The following is a 27,321-nucleotide window of genomic DNA, read 5'->3' as shown; positions in this document are numbered from 1 at the left end:
GCTATCCAGTGACTGCTCAGAAGTAGTGTCTTTTTCCCGGGTTGGCTGATACCACAGCCACCAAATCCTGCCTCCAGGCCATCCGTGTGAGCGGCTCACAGGAGGTTCCCTCTTGAAAGACAGTTGAGAAGCTCTGCTAATGTTCTCTCCTCCAACTGGACAAAGGATGTCCAGGACACAGCTGTGCCCCATCCCCATGCAAAGTCTTCCTTCAGGACTGCAAACTTGTGAAAGTGGAGCCTTGGATGACACTTGCACTTCTCCAGGCCTCTCTGCCCTGGGTCCAGAACTTCCTGACTTGAAGATGAAAACTCTAAATGCAGAGCTGTCTTTGTGACCCAGAAAAGCTCTGTCTGGCCCTCACTCAAACTTGGCATAGCAGGTGGGCTAAGCCTACTCCTGCTGGAGTGTGATGCCTCCTCAGGCTCCCTGCCTGCATTATCTTATGTGTGTACACCCACACGCAAGCACCCACACACGTAGATCTGCATGTATGCATATATGTGCCTACATGAGGGCGAAGAAAGGACTGGTGTCCTCCCACCCCTATGCCCAAGATAGAAATGCCAATAGCATTAATAGTTGTTTCTTGTTAACTCTTTTCTTGGTACCCACTGCTGTGTTAGTACTATTCAGAGGATTTTTCTAAGCGCACAGGCCCTGGGGTTAGAAGGACCTTGGTTTATGCCTCAGTTTCCCCATCTATAAGTGTATTTATTAAATTAACATACACTTACACAATACTTACCATGTGCTAAGTAAGCATTGCTCTAAAGCACTCAACCAATATTTCCTCTTCTTATCATCACCAAAACTTCATAAGCTAGATACTGTTGTTACTCTCAGTTTACAAATGTGAAAATGAGACACATATGAGTTAAGTAACATGCAGCTAATATGTGGCACAGCCAGCATTCAAACTCAGGTAGTCTGGCCCTAGAACCCATGCTCCTCATGCCACCCTATGCCCAATGGTGGTGCCTGCTTCACTGGGTTGTGAGGAAGACCCAAGAGGCCCTGAACAAATAACTGACCAAAATAATTATTTCTTCAAAAACTTTTGGGAGTCAGGAAAATGGCGGCGGAGTAGGACAGAGTGACTCCAGTTCTCGTACCCCAGGGAGAAAATCCTGGCAGATTTACTGAAGAACAGCGCAATCAATTCCCCAACCAACAATTCCCCAGCATTTATGAAAATAACAGACCAGAGTAGTGAAGAACCAGACAGCTACAGGTCGTTGGGGTCTCAGGGACACGAGTAAGGACAGAGGTGGCCAGGCCAGCGGCATCCATTGGCGAGCGCGTAAAGACCTCAGAGCTGCTGCTGCCGCAGCTTCCAGGGCCCAGAGGCTTCTGTCACCAGCCAGCGTCTGGACGTCTGCCACAGAGGACTCATCAGGAGCCTAGCACCTGTGAGTAAAGACAAAAGCTGCAGCAGCAGGACTGGCTGCCCTCAGCCAGCATGAAACACCTCGGAGCCACCACTGCCACTGTGTTACGGGTATAGAGGCTTCCATCTGTGGCCAGTGCCACGGAGGACTCATAGGGAGGGCAGCACCCAGTGTAGCATTGGGCCAGCTGTGGGGTCCTTGGAAGAGCTGGCTTCCTCTCTCACAATCTAGGCGGGGCTGGGTGGCAGAGACCTGTCTGCCTAGGTGTGCAGGGAGGGTGGCAAGGACAGGGGGCCATGTTCAGTTGCGATGTCTGTGGTTGCCAGCCTACTAGCCTGCCAGCCCAGGAAATTTGAGAGGAACATTGTCCTAACCAGTCAGATTGGGGATTGGGCTGAGCTGAGAGGCATGCTTTCTGGGGAAGTTTTTACTGCAAAGTGGACTGAGGTGTTCTCCTGTGAAGGCAGCTTCACTTGCTTCTCACCCAGCCACAGGACTGGGAAGGACCAGTACCAGATCCCGTGGGACCCAGGCAGCCTGTTGGGTGGGCAGGCACCCACACCCCGATCTGGTAGCCTGGCTTGTGGATGGGTGTGCACCTGGGCCTACAACCCAGCTGACAGAGGGGTCCTGCCCAAACCAGAAAAACTGGATTGGACAGTTTGAAACCAACAAGGAAGGAGGTTTTGGGTTTTTTTTTTAACTTTTTTTAACTTTTTTCAGTTATTGTATATTTTTAAAAATTTTATTGTTGCTGTATCTTTCAGTACTCTGTTCCTCTCCTTTCTTTTTTCTTGTTTTAGTCCTTCTTCCTTTCACCCCAAACTTATTGCTTTTTCCTCACTTCTCTTGCCCTTATTTTTGTGTGCTTGTTTGTTTGTTTGTTGCTTTCTATACCACTGTAAATACTTCACAACACATCCCTCGGGTCTTAGCCCACTTTACAGGTTCCTGAATTCTATTACTGTAGTGATTAACTCTACTTGTTCACACGCTATGTCTATTTACTATTCTTTACTCTCACCTAACCTCAAAATCTGACCACCTGCAACCTCATTGCTTTCTAGATACAACTCACAAGACTTCCCTCCCCAACAAGAGACTTATCTTTGGTCTATCCTTTCTTAAAAGTGGCAAATTGGGGTGAAGATTACACTTAACACTATATATAGCCTAAAGATCTTATATCTCTTCTCTACCGGCTCTGACTGTAAATATCATAAAGTACTCTCCTGCTGTCATAAACCATTTTGCCTCCCCCTCCAGCTGATCACACACACACAAAGAAAGGAGTAGTTGGAAGCGGAGAACATCAAGATACCTGCAGGAGACTGCACAACTGAATTTCACGGGTATTCTACCACAGAAGTTCACACCATAAACCTAGGGAGTCAGAACAGATCAATTTAAGAAGCTGAAGCTAACAAGAAGAGTCTCTTAAGCAATGGGAAGGCAAAGAAACAATGCCCAAATGAAAGAAAAGGTGGGAGTCTCAGAGATAATGTCAGATGAAAGAGAGGCAAGTCAGCTATCAGATATTGAATTCAAAGCACTAGTTATCACGAAATTCAAAGAGCTCACAATGAGCTACAAGAAACTAGAGGGGAGCTAACAGAAACTAGAGGGGAGGTACAATGAGCTCTCCACAAACTATATCAGCATGAAAAAGGAAATAGAAACTATCAGCAAAGGACAAGAGGAAATGAAGAATACAATTTCGGAACTGAAGAACACAGTAGAAGTAATGAAAAGCAGGATCGATGAGGCAGAAGATTGGATCAGCGAGTTGGAGGACACAGTAGAAAGAATCTCCCAGAAAGAGCAAGAAAGGGAAAAGAGGCTCAAAAAGAATGAAGAGNTCTATTCAATATAGTATTGGAAGTTCTAGCCACAGCAATCAGACAAGAAAAGGAAATAAAAGGCATCCAAATTGGAAAGGAGGAAACAAAACTGGCATTGTTTGCAGATGACATGATAGTGTACATGGAAAATCCTATACATTCTACCAAAAAACTGCTCGAACTAATAAATGAATTTGGCAAAATGGCGGGTTACAAAGTCAATATCCAGAAATCAAAGGCATTTTTGTATACTAACAATGAAACAGCAGAAGCAGAAATCACGAAAAAAATCCCATTCGATATAGCAAAATGAAAAATAAAATATCTGGGAATAAACCTAACCAAGGAGGTTAAAGACTTGTATGCAGAAAACTACACAACACTGAAGACAGAAATCAAGGAAGACACAAACAAATGGAAACATATACCATGTTCATGGATTGGAAGAGTTAACATCATCAAAATTTCCATACTACCCAAAGCAATTTACACATTTAATGCAATACCTATTAAAGTGCCAATGGCATATTTCACAGACATAGAACAAACACTTCAAAAATTTATATAGAACCACAGAAGACCCCGAATAGCTGCTGCAATTTTGAGAAAGAAGAACAAAGTAGGAGGGATTACAATACCTGATATCAAACTATATTACAAGGCCACTGTAATCAAAATAGTCTGGTACTAGCATAAGAACAGACACGTAGACTGATGGAACGGAATAGAGAGCTGAGAAATAAACCCAACTCTCTACAATCAATTAACATTCGACAAAGGGGGCAATAACATAAAATGGAGTAAAGATAGCCTCTTCAACAAATGGTGTTAGGAGAACTGGACAGCCACATGCAAAAAAATGAAACTCTAGCACCAACTTACACCATACACCAAAATAAATTCAAGGTGGATAAAAGACTTAAATATAAGCTGGGAAACCATTAAAGTCCTAGAGGAGAATATTGGCAGGAAAATCTCAGATATTCCACGCAGCAATATTTTTACTGATACGTCTCCTAGAACAAGGAACATAATGGAAAGAATAAACAAATGGGATCTCATCAAAATGAAAAGCTTCTGCATGGCCAAGGGAAACAAGATAAAAAGAGAAGCAACAGTTTGGGAAAACATATTTGCCAATGGCACCTCAGACAAAGGTTTAATCTCCAAAATATACAAAGAACTCACTCGACTCCACTCAAAGAAGACAAGCAACCCGATCAAAAAATGGGCAGAGGACTTGAACAGACACTTCTGCAAGGAGGACATACAGAGGATCCAGAGACACATGAAGAGATGCTCAATATTGCTTGCTATCAGAGAGATGCAAATTAAAACCACAATGAGATACCACTTTACAGTGGTGAGAATGGCTATCATAAACAAAGCAATAAACAACAAATGTTGGGCAGGGTGTGGGGAAAAGGGGACTCTGGTCCACTGTTGGTGGGACTGCAGACTGGTACAACCATTATGGAAAACAGTATGGAATTTTCTCAGAAAACTAAAATTGGACTTGCCTTTTGACCCAGCAATTCCACTACTAGGATTGTATCCTAAGAACCCTAAAACACCAATCCCAAAGAATATATGCACCCCAATGTTCATAGCAGCACAATTTACAATAGCCAAGAGTTGGAAGCAACCTAGGTGCCCGTCAGTAAATGAATGGATCAAAAACTATGGTACATATACACAATGGAATTCTATGCAGCAGAAAGAAAGAAGGAGCTCCTACCCTTTGCAACAGCATGGATGGAAATGGAAAACATTATGCTGAGTGAAATAAGCCAGGTGTTGAAGGACAAATACCATATGATCTCACCTTTAACAGGAAGCTAAACAACAAAGCAAACAAGCAAGCAAAATATAACCAAAGTTACTGAAATAGAGAACAGGCTGACAGTGACCAGAGGGGAGAGGGGAGGGAATTTCAGGGGAAATAGGGGAGGGATTTAGAGGAACATATATAAAGGATACATGGACAACAACTGAGAAGGGTGGAAATGAGAGGCAGGTGGGAGCACGGGGGTGGGATGGGATGGGAGTAATAGAGAGAAAACTGTACTTGAAAAATAAGTAAATAAAAAAATTGAAAAAAAACTTCCAACATTCTGTAGATTATGAATATTTTAGAAATAAGAAGATCAAGGCTCAGGGAAATAATTAACTCAATCAAAACTCACCTGAGCAGTGAAACAGAGATTTGAACTGAAGCCTGAGGCCCCAAAGCTCATGCTGTGACCACTGTATGGCATGACCCTTCTAGAGGTCAAATACATACCTGCTGAAGAGAATTTGACTTGTAAAAATTCACAGCTGAGCAGCCTTATCCCTCTTCATGACTGTTGCTGGCTTTGTCCTAGGGTGAGGCTAGGGCACATGCTGCTGGGATCCGAAGGGAAATACTTAGATTGGGGGCTGAACCACAGAACGTGAAAGCACTATTTTTTCCTGGACATTTGTGTCAAGGGCTCTAAGAGTTAAAAACATGAATATCCTGTTCTCCAGGATCCCTCCCCACCCTTGCCACCTCCGTTGTTTGGAAGCTACTCAGGACCACTTCAGTCCTTTTGATTACCCCAATTCCAAGGAAGAGATGACATTGAACTTGGTCCTTGTGGAACCCAGCCTCCTACTAGGTGTTCCAGAGACCCCATTGCTGAAGGGATCGCTAGGAGGGCTGCTGTCGGGCCTGGCGAAACCACCACCATAGGCCCACTTTTGCCCTGTGGAACTTCCTTTTGTTCTTCAAATTAACCAAGCCACCCCCACCTTGGAGAGCCTCTGCACTGGCAGCCCCTTGGTCTGGAAAGTCCTTTTCCTGGCTCTGCATGTCCCTTTACTCAGATCTGAGCTCAAATGCCCTCCCAGGGCCACCTACCCAAAATGGCCCACTGCCTGCCCTCACCCAATGTGTACTGGACACCACATCATCCTGTTGTGCTTCCTTCAAAGCACAGTTGTCCTGTTTGTTTACTCAGTAGTCTATAGACACTCTACCCAATAAGAATGTAAGTTCTGAGGACCAGAATCTTCTGTCTTGGCCACTAGTAAATTCTTAGGTCTTAAAATAGCTCTAGCACACTGTGAGCGCCTATTAAATTTGGAAGAAGGGAGGGAAAGAATGAAGGAAGGAGGGAGAGAGGACAAAGGTTGAATCAACCAATGGTCACAACCCAGTTCTCAGACCTGCCCTCCCAGGTTCACATCACCTCATCACCTCTCACCTGTAACCACTGGATCTGTTCCTCTGACCAACTATCTTTCAGTTTCTGAACACCTTAACTGCTCCAGTTCCCGAAAGAGTTTTTCCTTCTCTCTCTTCATCACAATGTTGCCTGAAGCAACACACCACCCCCCTTACTTTAAGTTAATTTTTAATTAACCTGTGCATCTTAGCTTAGACATGATTTCACTCAACATTCAGTTAACAAAAGTCATTCTATTAAGTTATTAAGTGAGAGAATTTTTGGTGATGAGGAAGATGCTTTTAGTTTTAATCTTATGCCTTTCTATGTATACTGTTTGAATTTTCTATATACATATATTCTTTTAATTTTACATGGATTATTGGAATGTAGAATAATGGACTGCTTCTCCTATTTTTTATAATATTCCTCTGCATTGGAAAAATGTCCCAATAAATGTTACTTTTAAATGTCAGGGCCACAGTGATTTACTTATTACAGTTTTATTGTGTGTAGTTTAGTATCTTATAATAAGTCCCCGCACTGAGCTCTTTCATTCACTCTAATTTTTTTTTCTAGCAAATAGCCTTCAGCTTCCCAAGTAGATTATTCTATCACCTGGAAAAATAATAATTTCATCCTGTTTTTTCTATTGCTTATAACTATTCATTCTGTTTTATTTTTTCTTTCCCTAGACCTTATAGAATCATGGTATAATAGAGGCGGTGGTGGGCATTCATATCTCATTCTTGATTCTAATGGAAATATTTCTCAGGTTAACCTTTAAGAAGGAAGTGCCCTTCCTCATATGAAGAAAGTATTCTTCCATTATCTGAGCCAGAGATGAGCCATCAGCACAATCATCTCTACCCAGGATGAGGTTGTTGTCACAACAAAACCAATCTTTGCATTTGTACTTTGATACATCAGGAAATCCTGCTGGCTTTATCTTCCATGCCAAACATCTTCCCCAGGGACCTGGGATCAGTGGGTTCTCACAGCCTCACTCTTGGCCTTGACCTACCCTTGGTTCCCATCACCTCTCACCTGTAACTACTGTATCTTTCTCCCAGACCAGCCACCACTGCACCTCTTCCTGGTTTCACATTCCTGGCTTCTGCTTCTCTTTGCCCCAGTGCCTTAGCCGAAACTGTGAGAACAGTGCTTGTCTCTGCATCCAACTCCATCTTTGCAGTGCGTGTGTTGTCAACATCTCTCTTGGTCCCATCCTCTGCAGTTCATGAGCAAGTTCACCCCATCCTATTTTCTTAACTCTACTGATGCAGAAAAATACTTATGAGAATATGTAATTGAGAAGAACAGCATGATCCCAATTTTATAAACCCTTTTGTATGTGAAAGAACAGGGGGAGAAAAAGCCTGAAAGAAAATACATGGAAATGCTAATTGGAGGTTATTTCTGGGAGCCAGCAACATGCTATCCAATTATATAAATTGCCAAGCTCACTTTTTGATGATTGTATGACTTGAGATGCCAGCAGCTTCATTCTCAGTGTGGAGTCATCCTCAGGGAAATTCCTGCTTCTCTTTCCTTTTATATTGTTATTTAAAATCTCACGGCAGCACCAATGTGTCTCTTCTGGTCTTAAAATACCTACCAAAGTCAATGGTAGTAATAATTATAATTTACTGAGCTCTTATCATGTGCCAGGAACTGTAGTAAGTGTTTCGCATTATTGCCTGATTAAGAGGTAAGAGTAAAGTGCTGAGAACAGGGACTGGCGCTGAAATTTCTATCACTGCCTCAGTTAATTATCATGAGAATCCTCTGAAGTTACTACCGTTGTCTTCACTCTGTAGAAGAATCTGAGTTTAGGGAGATAATTTGACATAGGTACCTCAAACGCTGAAGACACAGGTGGAAACTCTAGCCAACTGGAACTCTTGTGCCCCATTGAAAGGGGGCTGTGGATGTCTACCTGCAAGGGATTGCTGCCACATGGACACATGGGACAGAGCTCCTCGTTTTAAAAGAGAAACTGTAAATCAGGCTTTCATGTGCCAAATCCTAAATTTTAAATTGCAGAAACAAATGTAATTTTTAAAAAAATGCAACAACCCCTGGTTGGTATGGCTCAGTTGGCTGGAGTGTCACCTGTAAACTGAAAGGCCGTGGGTTCAATTCCTGGTCAGGGCGAGTATGAGAGGCAGTAGATCAATGTTTCTCTCCCTCTCTCTCCCCTTCTCTTTAAAATCAATAAGCATGCCCTATACACTAAAATACTTCACATAAAACAAAACAATAAAACACAAACCATTCTGTAATCCTTGCCACCTGCCACTATCTGCTTTAGAAGTGCCACCTGGATTATGTCCTCTGATCTCAGGGAGACTCAGACTCTTCTTTGCTCTCTTTTGCTCTCACAAACTTTGTGCTACCTCACAGCACAGAAATCTTCAGACTAGGGATCAGTAAAATTTTTATAGTCGGATAGCAACAGCTTTCAACTACTTCTCTGCCACAAATAAATACTCAGCTCTTCTGTTATAGAGTGGAAGCTATAAATGAATGGGAGTGATTGTATTTCCATACAATTTTATTTATCGAAACCGAAATTTGAATTTCATGTATATGTTTTACGTCATGAAAAAAATATTCTTCTTTTGATTTTTTCCAACTATCTAAATATGCAAAAACCACTCTTAGCTCATAGGCTATGAAAAAACAAGCAAACAGGTGGTGGGCTGCTATAGATCATCAAAAATCAGAGATGTTTCTCTAGAAGCTATAGTCTTAGCCAGCTCTAAGCCCTCACTCGTTTCAAGCTGCCTTAGGCCACTTTGGGTAAGGCCCGTGTCACACGCTGATGCAGGCATGTGGGTAGGTCCTTATTACCACATGGTTCTGACTGGTCTGTTTTAGTAGAGTTTGCATGTCATCTTCAGCTGAACCATCTCTTCCCATGAAATCTTTGTTGGCGGATGTAAGACAGCTAACAATAGGTGATCCCACAATCACTGCCTGTGCCCTGCTCAGTGGTTCCTGACATATACCATGGGGAAAGCATGGTTCATGGAAAACCCACTGGTCCAGTTCGATAACAGTGGAAGGACTACAAAACTATCATAAAGCCACCTAGAAAAGAACTTTGCTTCCAACTCTAAAACGTGTTGAAGGGGAAAGGATTTACAATGATGGTTAGGAACTTTGGAGTCAGGCAGACTTGCCCTTGGAGGGAGATGCTTGGAGCTGTGTCCTGGGGGAAACCACTTACTTCACTAAGCCTCAGTTTCCTTCTCTGGAAAATAAGGGTCATAATACCAGGTGCCTTGTGTGACTGTTTGAGAGCTAAAGAAGATAAAACAGGTCAAGCGCCCAGAATGGTATGTGGTATATGGTGTGTGCTCAGTGTGAGTGAATTATTCTAACTTATATCCAGCCAGTTGGAGGGGAGAGGGAGCTTAAAAACAAACAGGGACATGTGGATGAACCTCAAACACCTAAACAAAAAGAGAAACAACAATCAAAAGCCTTTTTCAATATCAGGAAGGAAGTTATGAATTTCCCCTTCTTCCAAGAAATTCCTTAGTCTTTCAGTCTCCTCTCCAGGACACCCCTTCTTGTTTCTGAGTCCATCATTTACCTGGTGGGCAAAGAATCAGAACCAAGAGTACAGTTTCATATTGCATCATATTTATTGTAAAATGCCTCTGGCTTGAAGTCTGCTTATAGTCAGGGTTAAATATACACTCTTATTATTATAAGATAATAATACAAATAATAATCATGGCTACCATTCATAGTATAATGGGGGAAACCACAGGCTTTGAAGGCTGGATTTAAACACCATTGCCCACTTTCAACCATGACACCAGGAGCCCCTCTGTGGTCCTAGGTAACCTCATTGTCAAATGTCAATGTGAATAGCCCCTGCCTCCTAGGATGGTGGATGAGAGTGAATAGAAGAAGAAATGTAAGGTTTCTGCTCTTCTCCTGGCCCATTAGAAGCACTTTAAGTGTTGGCCATTATTCTGACATGCCTATATCTTTGCAAAAACAATGAGCTCATCTTCATATATCATCTTATTTCATTCTCACAGTAAAAGCCCAGCCCATGTGATTCTAAACCTTGTCCACTGTCCATGACACCACTTCCCCGGCTACCTCTGCTGGTAGGGATCAGAACAGTAATGCATAATTCCATGCTGTTTGTAGTAAGAAGTTCTGAAATTGTTTGTCGTGCATAAGAAATGGCAGAACCATTAAGCTGCCCCCAGAGATTGGTTAATTGGATAGTTAACAAACACCCACAATGATTATCAAACACCCACAACAAGTTAAGTCAAGCTGATGTTGAAGAAAGAAAAGGAAGAGAAATGCTGACAGTCAGTTTTCTCAAGATGCAGCCACGCAGTTCTGTGCCTCCCAAAGTGGTGAGCCATGCAGCAGAGCTCAGCAAACTCTGACCCTAGGCCAGACCAGGGGGTGGGAAAGGACCTGTGCCAGGTGTGACCATTACCAAAGACAGCAGACTACTCCTGAGATGCCTGGAATCTCCACCCAGGAGCCAGCAGATCTCGATTGGAATCCTAATGCTTCTCTTTCCTCCTGTGAGCACAAGCAAAATTCCTATGCCCAGTGTCATTATCTGTAAAATGGGAAGGTGAATTGTATATGGAAATTCTGCTTCTTTTTCCCATTTTCCGTCACAACTTGGGAAAAAAGGGAGAAGAGAAGACAGCCCTAATAATGATTGCTTAGGTGTCATAGTTCTTTGCATTTCTAAATGGATCCCAACATCACGCCAAATCTAGGAAACAGAAAATTTCAGACTTTTCTCCCCTCTACTGGCCTTGTTTCTGCACCCTAAGAAAGATGCTGATGGGCCAACATATGCTCATCCTGCAAAGACCAGGAATGGGTCTTCACCATACGGGGTGAGGACCTGGTTGGGCCCATGCCTCTGATTTTTACCCCAGCTCAGGACCATGTTTATTTCCACAGGGGCTTTCCGAGGGGTGTGCAAGAAAATAGATCACTTCCCAGAAGATGCTGACTATGAACAGGACACAGCGGAGTATCTCCTTCGTAAGTTCCCCACTTCTTGGGTTTCCCTGGGGGGAGGGAAGGGTGCCCTGTGGTCACCTAGCTGCCCTGGAGTTTGAGGCTGCTCATACCCGCTCCTAGAAGTGAATACACCCATAGAACCCTTCAGGGGACCTTTGCTACTAGACCGAGACTTTCAAGTGGTTCTGATATCTAACTCTCTAATTTCAATGAATAGATATAGAAGGGGGGAATATGTAGGCGAGTCAAAATTGAAGATTCTTTGTAGTCTGCATGGGAGGAAATTTAAAGCATTTTCTTTAACTGGAATTCAAGGTTTCACCTTCCCCAGAGGACTGATTTGAGGTGCTAATCGGAAAAGTGCTAATGGATGAGGTGCTAACCCGTGAGCTTCTAATGGGTGACGTCTTAAGGGGAAGGCCTGGGGGAATAAGTGCAAGCAAAATTCACCTCTCTTTGACTTCCCTTCCATTTCAGTCCTACTAGGACAGGGCTAGTGTCTTTGTAGGATTGTCCCAAGGTCATACCCCAGAAATTACATGGGACTGTCAAATACTGCACATAGGGTGGCTGAAGTGTGTGATGGCTTAGAGCAATGTCTCTGGAGGCTGGTCAACATGGACTTTTAGTCTGTCTGATTACCTACCAGCTGGGTTGGACTTTATCTCCAAGCTGCACTTTAAAGCCAAGCTGCTTTATCTTTCCATCTCTTAGCCCTCTCTATCTAGTCAGAAATGAGATTATAATGCCATATATGGGACAGGGTCATGAAAATTAAATAAACTAATGCACATTACACTTAGCTCCAGGACCAATATGTCATCATGAAGCTACATGCGTTAGCTCTTTTTGTTGCATGAGATGAGCAATGGAGGTGTCCAGCTGCAGACATGGGCCTGATATTAACCAAGGCACAGGGAGAACTTGGGATTTAATGTAACTTAAATGTAACTTCTTTAATGAGCATGTGTTATAGTTCACTTGAAAGGAGAATTCTAAGACATTGATAAATTATATTAGGGAGTATTTTTGTTTCTTTTTAAACTGCTATTAAAATAAAAACTCCAAGGAATTGTACCATTCAAATTATACATGTAACTCATCACTCAAGAAGTGGAAGTGTTTTTACAATTAAAATCGTTTTTAGCTCTATTCACGGCTGCTAGTCTGCAGATGGGCTGTGGGTCTATGTATGAGCCTTTAATCACTTAGCAATGTAAGTGTTATGGGGTCAGTTTGAAAATTATGTTGTAATTTTTACAACATAAACATACCATTTATCTCCTTTCAGTCCTTATCCATTTATGAGGACTTACCCAAATGCTTATTAGGAAGCCATTATACCAGCAGCCCAAACAGATCTGGTGTGGGGAATAAAGGCCATATTTAGAGACGTGGCTTGACCAAAGTTTGGAGATGACAGAGATTACTTGGGCCCCTCAAAGAGAAGGACTTTAAAGTCATACCTAGTGGGGTTTCACCAGATTGCTCATCATTCTTTGTTTTTCTTTCCTAATTGATAAAACATTGCGATGTTTGCCCTGCTGGAAACTAAATAGAACTGTGACTTCTATTTCACAACTTGCAAAATTGATTTTAAGTCCTTCAGAGCAGTCCATTGTTTTTCCGACAAAACATGTTTCTTCCTCTGGAAATGTGGGGGTCCTCACCACAGTCTGTTTATGCTCTACCATTACCCACAGAACCATGCTGAGGTTAAGGAGGAACCTTAACCAGCACCCGAATTTCCTGCTGAGAATATGGGAACCCATGACCCAGCCACATAGGGCCAGGGCATGTTCCTGCAGGGGTCTCTGGTCCCCAGTGTTTGTGATGCCAGTTCCTGGTGTGACTACACTGTAGCAGGATGGGATTCTGCACACTGATTTTTCTGCTGTTTCCTCCTTTTTGCATGCTGTTCGGTAAGAGACAGCTTAAACTTACAGCAGAAGGTTTATTTGCCCACAGGTCCTGGGGACCAGAGATGCCTTATAATAGAACACTGGACTTGGCCAACACCTGACCAGACACTGATGGTGGAACTACACTGAAACAAGCTTCTCTTCCCTGCCCCAAAGACCCCAACAACCCTGGGTAGTTTAAAAAGAAGAAACAAGGAAGGAAGACAATAAAATCTGTTTGTTCTGAAGCCATCACATGTCCACTGGGCTAAAGCAAATCCTGAATAGAAACCAACCAACTTAAGAAGAAATGGCAGTGGCAGCCATCTGGTGGGAAGCAGACAAAGTGTATCCAGGGTTCTCAGGGTTTGCTATACCACATTTGTGGGGTACAGTGGGGTTGGCCACCAATAAATCACCAAATGCTCCCTGTGCCAAATGGAAAACAGCCATGCTTATACATCTCATAACCACATATTTCAAATATGCACACCAACCCAGTGCTGTGCAAATGAAGTTGTGTGCTGGGGAAAAGCCTGCATTTTGATAACTAGTGTTTAATCTCATGGGACTCCTGGGACCAGGGTTGGCTATATATTTGCAAGGCCCAGTGCAAAATGAAAATCCTGGGCTCCTGGTTTAACATGTAGGTAAAACAAAATTTTCATTTCTTTTGCAATCTCTCTCTTTTAGCCCAGCAGAGTGTCTTATATTTGCTGTTTAATATCACATGCCTTTCTGCACAGGGACACTCAAAGGTGCCTGGAGTTTGCACCCAATCCTGATTCTCCTTATGTCTATTCCAAGCCCCTGCTAGAAGTGCAGAGTGGCAGTGATCATTGTTTGGACAGAGAAGTGGCAGCTGAGGACCCATCTCAAGGAGAAGGGGAGTTGGTGATGTGATAGGTGGTGGGATCCCATGTAAGCGAAGGCTCCAAGCCCCCAGTGTATGCTATGACAGTCAATCAGACTTCCTCACACAACATAGAATCAAAATTAAAATGATTAATAAATTCAGGACATTGACCGCAAAGGTGCCCAATTACAGGGCCTGGTGACTGCACAGCTCTCACGCTCATGTCAGACACAGGCTCTGTCTCCAGCTATCACACTGTCCCTGCAGGCATCCCATGCCCAGGCAGGTGGGCCTGGGGCTGGCTAGGGACCAGGCAGAGCCCTCTCTCCTTCTCTTTGCAGGGGCTGTGAGGGCCTCCAGCATCTTCCCCATCCTCAGCGTCACACTGCTCTTCTTCGGCGGGCTCTGTGTGGCAGCCAGCGAGTTCCACCGCAGCAGACACAATGTCATCCTTAGCGCAGGCATCTTTTTCGTCTCTGCAGGTGAGCACCTGGCCCCAACTCTGAGATCTGCACAGACACCAAACCCAAGCCATGGCCATGGGGACAAGGAAAAGCAAGAAAGTGCTCAACTTGTTATGTTAAGAATGAGGGCCCATGAGCTTTAATCAGAACAAAAGATGTTGGTACTCTAGCTAAGGGTGTCATGAAGGAAAGACAGAAGACAGGTGGCAAGGTCAACCCAGAGAAGCCAAGGTTGACTAATAATAGAGTATGTGTCTATGCTTGCATGCAGTGCGCAGGGGGCATGTGTGTGGTGTGTATAGTGTGTGACCTGAGAGACTGAGTTAGTGTGCTTGAAAAGGATCCAACTTTTTGTTCACTGGGGCCTCTTCATACACTATCTTTGGCCTTTTCAGGTATGTGTTTGTCTGTTTACTATTGTTTTCAGCTCTTCAAGTGCTTGAATCTTCATAACACAGCTCTGGGAACAAGGGAAACCCCAGCAATGCCAGGGTAGATGTAGTCAATGCCAACCCTGACCAGAGGTGGCCCAGAGTGGCTAGGAGGATGAGAGACAACCTTAAGGAAGGGGTCCTACTCTCTGCCTTCTCTCTCTGCCCTTCATCTCCATCCTCCTCCACACTCCTCATGTACCTCTTTTTCCTCTGGGTTTCCTTCCATCTCTTCACCATATCCTCCCACCCCACCCTTCAATCAATGTCATCTGGATGAAATGCTTTAGGAAAGCAAAGAACAAAGTAGGGGGCTGGGAGAAGGGGGCTTCCCTCTTTGGTGACGACCTTCAAGCTTTGCCCAATAATGGCAGAATATTTATTGAAATGGGAACATTGGGGAATTGTATGAAGTGGTGGGTAAGAGATGCCTACTCTCCTGGATTTGAACTCTGGCTCTATCTGGGGGCCTTGGACATGTTACCAACTCCCTGTAACTTGGTTTCCTTCACTGTAAAGTGAGAAATGCTAATACAATTTACTTCATAGGGTTGTTGGAAATAGGCTGAACATAAAAAGAACAATATTACTTTCTAGTATTGGAAAAGCAGCAACGACATAGTCTTGGTCCCTTTAAACCTTTTTCTCATACCTTCCCCACCCACTGTTTCACTTCCTGTGAAGTGGGGAAGTTAGACTGAGTCCTGCTCTAAATCTCTAGATACTGGCTGCACCAATGGATCTTAAAGAAAGCTGCCATCTTGCCCCAGAAATGTGGTCACCCAAAGGTGGCTATTGCTCCTGGCCACACTCTGTGCAGACAGATGGTCAAACTGGTAAAGTCAGGGACTTGTGCTAACAACAAGACCTCCTGGGCCCCAAGTGACCAAGAGGATGATGTGTTGTGCTGACATGAGGATTTCCTTGACAGGAGGAGATCATTATTTTGTCCCCTGAGGGGACTGTTAGGGAAGATTGTGTCACCAGCAACTTTCTTCTCACAGGAGGTACTGTGAGAGATGTCAAGCTGATTAGACACCAGGAAACTGGGAAACCTGAGGGCAGTGATGAAAGCCCTGAGAAGCAGCCAGAAGTGTGGGGTCAAGTCCTGGACCTCCCTCCCCCACTGACCTCCCTGAGGAACTCAAAGAACCTTGTTTTCTCCACCCATAGAAGGAAAGTTCAGGAGGATTCAGCGATTTCTAAGGCTCTTCTTTGCTTAGCTATTCTAAAGAACTGTGGTCTCAGACAAGCAATCAACAACCCTTTATTAAGCACCTACTATGTACCAGATAGTGTGCAAAATGCTGAAGAACATGGGCTTTGATCCAGGTTCCCAGTGTAAATATTGACTCTACTACTTCCCAGCCGTGTAACCTCAGGCAAGTCCCCTAACCTTTCTGTGCCTCAGTTTCCTCATCTGAAAAGCAGGGATAATAATGTTTCTACCCCTAAAAGCTGTTAAGAGGATTAGATGTGTTGGTGTAAACACATTAACTTCTAAATTAGAAGTTACAGTGTGCTAGGCCCAGAACTGCCTATCACACTGTAACTTCTCAATTCACAGTAGCTGCTATTCTGTACATTGTTCCATTTAATTTTGATGCCATCTCAATTCATGCACTCGTTCCACAAATATGCAGCACTCTTGCTGTGGGTCAGGCTCTGAGTTGGGACATGTCTCCACAGCACCAAAAAAAATGACCCCACTACAGCCTGGGAGCAAGGAGCAAGTGGCTGCACACATACCATCAGCTCTTCCTATACTGGGTTGCTAAAAATTTAATCTACCCATGGCTAAGGGACCATCCTCAGTTCAAATTCCACTTCCACCATTTCATAACTGTGTTGACTTGGGAAGTTACTTATGTTCTCTGACTCTCAGTTTCCTCATCTGTAAAAGAGTGGTAATTTTTTAAAAAGTGGGCTTGCTGTGATGGTTAATTGAGATAGTTCATGCAAAGACTTTGCACAGTGCCTGACACATAGTGAGTGCCCTATAACTAAATGGCAACTCACTCGGCTTCCTGCCTCCTTTAACCTGATCTGACATCTGAGCCTTTCTTTGAACTTGTTTTTTCCCCAACAAGACTTCCATTTGGAGCCTTACCCAAAATTTCCCTGCTGGCAGAGCAAGTCAGGAGACAATGCAAGAAGTCACCTTCACTGAGCTGAAATGTCTTTAAAGTCTGTTTCCGGTCAACACTTAAAAATTCATGTGAATTATGCTCCCTCCTTCTTGTTATATTTATGTTCATTTTAATATGAAAGAATGTGCCTATGCTACTAACCTTCAAGTCAAACTGACACTGCAGGAAGAGAGCTGCTTTTCATCCTGTGGTTTGCTGCAGCCTGACATGAGGCTGTCTGGTCACCCCAGATTAAGAACAGCTCAGGTACTGGAACTCGATGCCTACCTGATGAATGCCTGTGCAGAGTAATGCCAGGAGGACCCTGGCTAGAGGGAGACCCTACCCCTGCCCTCAAGGGATAAGTCCTAGATGGAGTGTGGCTAAAGATAATATTTAAAATATGAATTCCCTTTAATGCCCGTTCACCACCCAGTCAGAATCGTAGAAGTAGAGCACAGTCCAGTGGTTCCTGCTCTTCCAAGTTTTAACCTTTTTGTTGCTGGACCATGGGGAGATCTTGGGGATCCCTAGGAAGAGTGTGGGATGCTCATGAAATGCAGGAAAGACTCAGGAGGCCACTGAAAATGATTATTTACTTATTGACACTAGAAACTGTAATGAGGGACAGCCTCCCTTCAGCAGCACCCTGCAGGTGGTCTGAATTTGGAGGCAAGGAGATGCCACCTGATGAACCAACCTCTCTGAGTCACTGTTGGTATCAAGGCCTGGATGAGGCCCTTGGAACAAAGGGACAAAAAAAAAAAAAGACATTCCACCTTAGAGCAATAATGTGAGAAGGGTGGTAAGACATAAGCAGAGCACCCAAACCCCAGATTCTGTTGTTTCTTCTTACTACTCTCTAGAGAAAAAATTCCTCTCTGGCTGCCTCAGCAGTTATTCTTGTGCTATCCTGTTGGCACTTGGAGACACTAAGTTCCCAGACCTTTTCTACTAGGAACATCAGGCTTATGTTCTCTAATTCCTGATGCTCCAACAGCTAATCTAAAGCAGTATCTTATCTTGTGCAGATAAAGAGACTTAGGAGCTACTGTACCTTCCCCACAGGCTGATTATTTCCCCAAACTGCAGCCCGGGCTCCACACGGGGACAATAGACTGTAGCTGTGTATTGGACAGCTACTGCTGGATTTCCAATAAGCACTTCCAACTCAGTGTTTCCAAATCTCTCCTCTTCTCCAAATTTATTCTCTCTGCCATTACTTATTATAGCTTAAGGTGCCACCAATTCCCTCATGACCCAAGCTAGAACCTTAGCAAGTCATTCTTCCTCTTGCACTCCATAGTCAAAAGCCTTTCATTTCCTGGCTCACCCCTCTTCAATTTTCAGGATCCAGCTCAAATATCACCTTGTCTTCCCAGAGAAGTGGCTTAGTCATCTCTCTCCCTTGGCTCCTAAACCATTATGTCTCTTGTAGTGCCCTTCTTGTCTGTTGCTCGAATTGCATTTACATGTCAGTGTCTCCTAGTAATGGTAAGGAACTCAGGGTAGGGACCTGTATCTCATTCACTACACCACCCTCATGACTTCCTGCTGAAGATTATGTTTTGATGGAGTGAGTTTTATCTAAGGGAAAAGACACGTGTTGCAAGTTCTACTGCACTTGCTATGGGAGTCAGGTATCGTCTTTAGCTGAAGGCTCACCATCTGGGATTGAATTCATTTCCCGAGAAACAGACCATGCAGAAGAGCTCAGCAGGATTGGATTTCTTAGCCACAAATCCATTGTTGTCTCTCCCTGTTACCTCCACATTCTCTATAAATATTTCAAGACTGCAAGTAATAATTACCTCTGAGGTTTATTTAAAAATGCATTTTTCTTTCACCTTTTCTTAGGGTTAAGCAACATCATCGGCATCATAGTTTATATATCGGCCAATGCTGGGGACCCTGGGCAGCGTGACTCTAAAAAGAGCTACTCGTATGGCTGGTCCTTCTACTTCGGAGCCTTCTCTTTCATCATCGCAGAAATTGTGGGGGTTGTTGCCGTGCATATCTACATAGAGAAACATCAGCAGTTACGTGCCAAATCCCACTCAGAGCTCCTGAAGAAATCAACTTTTGCCCGCCTGCCGCCCTACAGGTATAGATTTCGGCGGCGGTCAAGTTCCCGCTCAACAGAGCCCAGGTCTCGAGACCTGTCCCCCATAAGCAAAGGCTTCCACACCATCCCTTCCACCGACATCTCAATGTTCACCCTCTCCCGGGACCCCTCAAAGATCACCATGGGGACCCTACTCAACTCCGACCGGGATCACACTTTTCTACAATTCCACAACTCCACACCCAAAGAGTTCAAGGAGTCGCTGCATAATGATCTGGCCAACAGGCGCACCACACCTGTCTGAACTGCCCTCTGCTATCTGCCCTCCTTCCAGCACAGCCCTGGGAGATGCACAGAGGTGTCTCTGAGGTTGCATGACATGGTCCTCGTGATGGTATTATTTTTTACAAAGAATGAAACCAAATGGACTCAGCCCTCTCCCACACTTTGTCCCTCACCCTTCAGGTCCTAATTAACCCCTTAGTTCCTCCTCCATCTTCAAGCCAATTCTGTGACACCATTCTTCTCTGTGTATCTGTGCCAGATGTTTTCCCTTCTTCCTTCTTTACTGGAAGGACCTCCATATTCTTCCCTCCTTGGAAGAGGATTTCACTCAAAGTCACAGGTGGTGGCTTGGGGGGAGGATCCCCAAATACCCAGGCATCTGCACAGTTGTCCCTATTGTCCACTCACAAATCCTCAGGACACCAACTGCCCAGGTGGCCCTGAGGGAGGCATTCACCTTTCCGTGATAGAAAAACATGACCAGAAATCAAAGCGGTCAGAGCCCTGAAGCAGCTAATGTATTAAGCACTCATGTAATTAAAGGTTTTGCCTTGAACCAACTGAGACAAACTGTTTTGTTGCTTCTGGTTACTTCCTGCACAAACTCACTGCTCTGTGGTTGAACTGGAAGCTGAGCTTTATTCATCCATACTCTGGCCAATAGATAGGATACCCCTCCACCTCTTGAGGACAGAAGGGTGCTCCCACCAGTGTCAGAGTTGGGGTGTCCCTCACCTGAATCCCTAAGATAGTTAGAGGCCAGCATGTGTTCAAAAACCTGGCTCTTGCACCTAGTAGCTCTAGGATCTTGGGCACGTCCATCTAATCTTCAAGGCTCAGTCTCCTCATCTTAAAAATGGAACATGGTATAGTGCTGTCCTCCATAGACTTGTGAGGCTTAAATAAAACAACACATGTAGAACAATTTGCACATTGTAAATTATATCTATGTGTAAATATTCAAGGGGCACCCCAAAATCTGAAATTTATTTATAAAAGATGATGTATTTGTTCTTACATGTTTAAACTTCAGTTGCCTTCAAAGTACTCTCCATTTGACACAATGCATCTATTGAGATATTTTTTCACTGCTCAAAACAGTTTTTTAATTCATCAATTTTGATGCCTTTTTGTGCTTCTACTATTTTGTTTCACCTCTTCCACATTGGCAAAACCTTTGCCTTTGAGGACTTTTTTCATCTACGGTGGGGTTGGGCAAAAGGGTTATGCTGCAAAAGGGTTTTGGTCAAAACCTGAACACTCAGTGGTGTGAGTAGGTGCACTCATAAATCACCCATCATGAAACAGGAAAACACGTTGAAAGAGTCTTCAAAAAATTCAAAGAAGCCAACACTAGCCTCTCACGACAAAGCTAGCCTGTCAGTGTAGCCAGCTGCTACACTGATACAAATGCGTTCCTAGAATACTCAGTGTGGAAAGCCTGTACTACAAGGAGCCCACCCTCCAGAAGGTAATTTTGGTTTTTTTGGACCTCCCCCAAATTTACGCATACTCATATACATTCCTCCACATATATATATATTTGGGGGGGGGTGGGTTCTAGAGAGAATGAGCATAGCATTAGTCTTCTCAGGCTGCTATAACCAAGTCCCATAGACTGTGTGGCTTTACAACAGATAATTATTTCTCATAGTTCTGGAGGCTGGAAGTCCAAGATCAGGGTGCAGGCCAGCTGGGCTCTTGACGAGATGAGAGCCCTTCTCCTGGCTTGTAGATGGCCACCTTCTCTCTTTGCCCACAGATGGCAAAGAGAAAGTGAGTATGTGTTCTCTCTCTCTCTCTCTCTCTCCCTTCCTCTTCTTACAAAGCCAGCAATCCTATCAAAAGAGACATACCCTCATGAACTCATCTAACCCTAATTACCTCCCCCCAAAACTATCTCCAAATGTCATCACATGGGAGGTTAGGGCTTCAACATATAAATTTGGGAGGTAGGAGAAACAAATCAGTCCACAGCAAGCAGTGTTGCAGGAATACAAAAGCCAATGGAGCTGTTCTATATTGAGGGGGAAGGGTGTGCTTTGCACAGGCTCAGAGTGTTGGGGGCAAAAGTGGAAGGATTTTTGAATTTTTTGAATATTTGATATCAGATAGCACAAGAGATTGATGTTACCTTTGCCCACACTGACTTTCTAGAGCTGTGGGGCACACCCCCAAGCACTTCACACTTCAAAGAGCTTTCCCATTTTAAGCTCTTGTGACCGTAAGGGGAAGACTTATGGTCACAAGAGCTCACATTTACCTAACACTGCTGTGTAGCCAGCTGTGTTCTAGCACTGCACACATATTGCATCATTTCATCCTCCCAGTAATATCCTCACTTACCAAGAAGGAAACTGAAGCAAGAGAGGTGACATGATTTGCCTGGGAAACTAGTCACTTGTCCACACTCACATGGTGAACTTGATTATTGAGCACAGACCAGTAACAATTTATTTTGACACATGAGTCATTGCATTCAAACTCCACTCACATAAATTAAATTATCTCATCGGATTATGAAAACACCCCAATGCAAGGTAGAAGTTATCATCTGCATCTTGGCAAGTGAGGAAATAGAGGCTTGAGGAGAGTAAGTGTCTTAGGAGCTAAATGATCAGGGCCAGCACTTAAAGTCAAGCCTCTGCTTTCTAACTGGACTGATTTCCTCCAAACCTGTTATTGGAGGATAACCCTTGTGAAGTTTCATATCCACATACCACATCAATGATCCTTTACCTAATGCTTCTCTGTAAATTAACTCAGTTTCTACTTCAATAAATATATCTTGAAACTGAAGTTTATAGCACTACTATCAAAAGGTAACTGGAATGACTTGCCATATGCAAATGGTAACTGGGAAAAGAAACACAATAAAAACAACACAATCACTCCATATTCTAGCTGCTGCCTATTCTGAGCTGAGGACCAGCTGCCTGCTCTTTATGGAAAGGATATAACCCAAATGTTAGAAAGATGTAAAAGGTGTTCTCACACCAGAGAAGATACTTCTCTTGGCCTAATCAGAGAGACCTGGGAAGGGGATCACTTTCTGTCTACGAAGTTGGATGCTCTCTAATACCCAGCCATGCATCATGTCCAGTGATCTCATTCTGTGCATTGGGCAAAGTGGTTTTTGGCACTGTGAAGAGGGAAGGATCTTAGAGATAGATGGAGTAGCTGATGAATACTATGAGGTAGGAAAGGCAGCAACTTCCAGCCCTGGGAACTAGGAGTTTGTCAAAAACAAGGCATCTGAGGAGTTGATCAGAGATGGAGAGAAAGGTCCCAGGGGCTAAACTAGCTGAATGCCTGCTCTGGAGACCAAGGTACAAAGCTCATCACAAAGGCCATAGAGCTGGAGGAGAGATGCAGACTGCGAACCCTGAAAGGACTTCACGCACAACCTCTAGCTCTCATCTTTGCAAGGCTTTGGCACATGGGCCTCAGAGTGCCTTTGCTTGAAGAGCACTCTGGACCCTGCTGGTGGCATCAAATAAATATTAGTATTACTGTTCCTGGTTCATATCCAGGATCCTGGCAATCTTGGCCCTCCATACCCCTGGGAAGAGCATTCACATCCACAGGTCCCCACGTGTATGCTAAGCAATGTGTCCTGAACTCCTCTTCTTTTATCTCATTTAACCCTAACCTTTAAGGCAGGAGCTACTGTTGATCCCATTGGCTAGATGTGATGCTGCTCCCTCCCCTAGCCCACTAATTTCTGGACCAGCAGCATTCTACTGCCAACCTCAAGACCAGAACTCTTGTGGTTCCCTTTCATTTTTCTCCACTCTTCTGCATCCAGAGCTGACCTTTTGCCAAGTATGTCTCTACCTTTCTGGAGGGGAAGGCAGCTTGGCATAGCATTCACACTCACAAACTCTGTAGCTGTGTCTGCTCAGAGTTTAATCCCAGCTCTGCATGTATCAGCCATGAGAACTTCAACAAGATAATTTCCCCATACCTCAAATTATCCATCTGTAAAATGGACACAAAATAGTACTTAACATGATATATTAGTGCTGTTCTTGGATTTATGTTTTTCCTGCATGGGCTTTTTTCTACCTAGTCAATCTTATTTTCCAAATCATGTCAACACACACCTTTGCTCCAATTAGGCCAGTACCCACACTGTGCCCTGGCTATGCAATATTATTTCCAACTGCTTGACTTTGCTTATGAATGTTATTTCTGCCTGAAATGTTTCCCCTTGTTCTTTCTAAAGCCTGTCCATTCTTTAAGGCCAAGATCAAGCCTTGTCCCTTCCATAAAGTCTTCAGTGACTCCTAGGCTACATAATCTCTTGCTTGTGGGCATTCACCATTCATTCATTCCTTCACTCATTCATTCAACTAGCACTTATTATCCAGTGCCTACTATGTGCCAGAAATAGCAATAATCTCAACAAATATGACCATTTCCCTCATGGCTCTTTCAGTCCAGTGGGGAGAACAAGCACTAAATAAGTGATTCACAAATCATCATTATTTGACATTGTGATCTGTATTATCAGGGAAAAATATAGTTCACAAAGTACAAAGGAATATAAACAGGGGTCTCTGATTTTGATGGAGTGTCAGAGAAGAGAAGATGGCATTCAAAAGCAGACATAAAGGAAGAGTTAGTGTTATCCAAGTAAAAAAAGGAGAATGGGGATGGGAGAAAGAGCATATTCAAAGGCCCTGAGATCCTACAGTTTCTAGTAGGTGGACATGATCATGAATTGGACACAAGCTTGTATCCAGCCACAGTTGATTGGATCACATATTGTACCTAATATAAGGCCGGCCAATTCATTTATAGGGTGGCCAGAAGCCTAGGATTTGTGACTGGACATAAAAAGGTAAACTGAGTCGATCAGGTAATCTCCACTGAAAATTGTAACTAAGATGCAGGAAGCAGTTACTAGTTGGGTAGAGGAAGCAGAACAGAAAAGATATAAGGACCATGGCTAGAGCAGCAACAATAGGCCAAATTCAAGCTGAAGCTATTTTTTATAAAACTGTCTGGTGAAGAGAGGACACCCCTTGTAAAGGTTTCCTATTGTACTTAAATAAAATCCAAAATTTTGACATGGTCTTCAAGACCTTGAATTATCAAGACCATGCTAACCTATCCAAACTTCTTCCATGCCACCTTGCATCATGCTGTCTACTCTCTAGTCTTGTATCTTCCCTTCTCAGTTCCTTGATCCAGCCAAACACATTTCTGCCCCAGGGCCTTTACACCTGCTGTTCCTGATGCTTGAAATCCCCTCCATATCTTTGTATGGCTGGCTCCTTCTCATCTTTCCAGTTGAGCTGACAAGTCACTTTTACAGAAAGGTCTTCCTTCACCAATGCTCAAAAGTAGATCTCCTATTATTCTTTAGTATAATTCATATTTATTCCCTTGCTAGCTCAAAAGCCTGTAATATTTTATTTTTATGTATTTTTTACTTATTAAAATATATATTCTATTGCTTCTCAGCCTTTTTTCTAAGATCAAGTGCAGTAAACCACACATTCTGTGGAAGCAGCATACCTGACTGTCTTGTTCTCCACTATTGTGTTCTGTGCCAAGTATGGAGCTACTCATCTGGTGCTCAGATATTGGAAGGAAGGGAGAAAGGTGGTGTCTGAGGCCTAGTAAATCATAGCCTAAAATCAAAGACACCAAAAAGGCAATGGCAAAGGCAGGTCACCAGGCTGAAAGCAAGCAACTCCTGGATGTTAGCTTAAAGTTGTGGAATGCTGGTTGTCTCTTTGTAAATAAGAACAAAACCAAACAAAAGCCAGTTTTGAGATGGTGGTCTGAACTTCATGGGTCCTTCTTTGATTCTTTAAATGAGAATCTTTTGGCCTCAAGTAACACCCAGATCTTACTTAACTAACTTGTATTCATCAGGCTGTCAGAAAAAACAAACCCCCAAATCTCAGGGGATTAACCCAATAAAAACCTTTATTTCCTGTTCACACAAAGACCAATGGCTAAGCAGCACTTTTGGATGGCTCTGCCCCAGGAAGTAACTCAGGAAACCAAGGTATTTCTGTCTTATAGTTCTGCCATCATGTGACTTCACCATCACGTGGCTTCAAGGCCTTTTCATCATTTCATCTGCCTGGGTAGATTGGGGGGAAAAAAGGGGATGGTGGTGAGGAGGTGAAGGATTATGCACCAAACTTAATCACTTTGACCCAAAAATAACCCACTTCAAGTCGCATTTCATTAGTGAGAATGAGTCACATGGTGCCACCTAGATTCCAGGAGAAGAAATACCAAAAATGCCATCCATGGCGGGACAGTTGATTCCAAGCAATAATTCTATGTAAAATAAGACATGCACGAATCTTTGGTAAGTGACTAGTCATCTCTACCACACTGCTTAAGAAAATTGTGTCCTGGCCCTGGCTGGTGTAGCTCAGTGGATTGAGCACGGGCCTATGAACCACATGATTGCAGTTCGATTCCTAGTCAGGGCTCATGCCTGAGTTGCAGGCCAGTTCCTAGCAGGGGGCTCACAAGAGGCAACCACACATTGATGTTTCTCTCCTTCTCCCCTTCCTTTCCTCTCTAAAGATAAATAAATAAAATCTTTTAAAAATAAAAGAAAAATGTATCCTCCATAAAAAGATATCTCAAGATAGAGGGTCTCAAAGATTAATTAATTCAGTAGCTCAAAGATAAATTTAAAGACCCAAAGTCTTTCCATCTTTCTGCTTCTCCATCTTTAGGTCAGTATCTGTCATATCCAGAAACAACAACCAGTAAATGAGTTCCCTCTTTCCTATGTGTCTTCAGAGAGAAGAAACCTTTCTTAAAAGCATTCCACTAGATTCTCTCTTTATTCTCTCCCACCAGGATTGAGTCATGTTGCACCCATTCGATAGTCACCAATAAGGGGGATGAAATTACCATGAAGGACCAAGACCAGTGGTTCTTATCCCTAGGTGAACATTGGCACAATTTTGAAGAAACTTTAAAAATGCGAAAGTCCAGGCTCTGATGCAGAGATTCTCACTTATGAAGTGAGCCTGAGCTTCAAAAGTCAACAATTGATAATTCAAGGACCAAAGTCTATTCACATTCTTGTTTAGCTTGATCCATGGGTATTTATAAAAATTGAGAACGTACAATAATAAAGCAAATGGGGCAAAATGTTAACAACCATTGAACCTGAGTAAAGTGTATAGGAGCTCTTTATACTATTCTTGCAATTTATTCTATAGGCTTAATTGCATGTCAAAATAAAAAGTTACCCCCATTCCAAGAAAAAGAAAATAAAAATGGGAACTTACATATAAGAGCTGGGATCTTTGGCTTCTCTGGGAAATCATAAAATCTGGGGAGACTAGGTCTATATTTCTTAAGAAAATAAAAAGCTGGCTTGAGTAACAGCACCCAGATCTGTGATCAAGGGCATCCAGGAAGGACCTGATATTGTTAGCTGGAGCTCAGGTGAGTCTCAGAATCAAGCTTGCAAATCACTCATAGGAGTTCTTTCAATTTTTATTCACTTGCTTCTCTCCTGATCCATCCTCTTCCAACCTCTAAGTATAGCTCAGATTATTTTTTGCCATACACAACACCTTGCATTTGCCCACACTAAATCTCATCCTTGGCAACTGCCCTGCCCACTCACACAGCCTGGTGAGTTCTTCCTGCAGCTTGTCACCAGAGGCGTGGCATTTCACTCCCTGGCACAGCTAAGTGTCATCAGTGACAGTGGGACTCTCACCACATGCTCCTCCAAATCA

The 27,321-nt window shown here is 43.4% G+C and overlaps 1 protein-coding gene across 1 annotated transcript in view; it reads left to right on the top strand.

Moving 5' to 3' along the window:
• Positions 1–20,136, top strand: part of CACNG3 (calcium voltage-gated channel auxiliary subunit gamma 3) — a 98,525-nt gene extending 78,389 nt beyond the window's left edge. Inside the window, exons 2-4 of the mRNA XM_037070640.1 lie at positions 11,389–11,472; positions 14,550–14,690; positions 19,090–20,136. Of these exons, the coding sequence (XP_036926535.1) occupies positions 11,389–11,472; positions 14,550–14,690; positions 19,090–19,601 (737 nt within the window). The 3' untranslated portion in view covers positions 19,602–20,136. The remainder of the gene's footprint in view (positions 1–11,388; positions 11,473–14,549; positions 14,691–19,089) is intronic.
• Positions 20,137–27,321: the final 7,185 nt, after the last annotated feature.

The sequence above is a fragment of the Sturnira hondurensis genome, unplaced genomic scaffold, assembly GCF_014824575.4.
Source record: "Sturnira hondurensis isolate 20B ecotype Veracruz unplaced genomic scaffold, ASM1482457v3 Scaffold0018877, whole genome shotgun sequence".
Taxonomy (NCBI): Eukaryota; Metazoa; Chordata; class Mammalia; order Chiroptera; family Phyllostomidae; genus Sturnira; species Sturnira hondurensis.
This window is presented reverse-complemented; position numbering and strand designations above follow the sequence as displayed.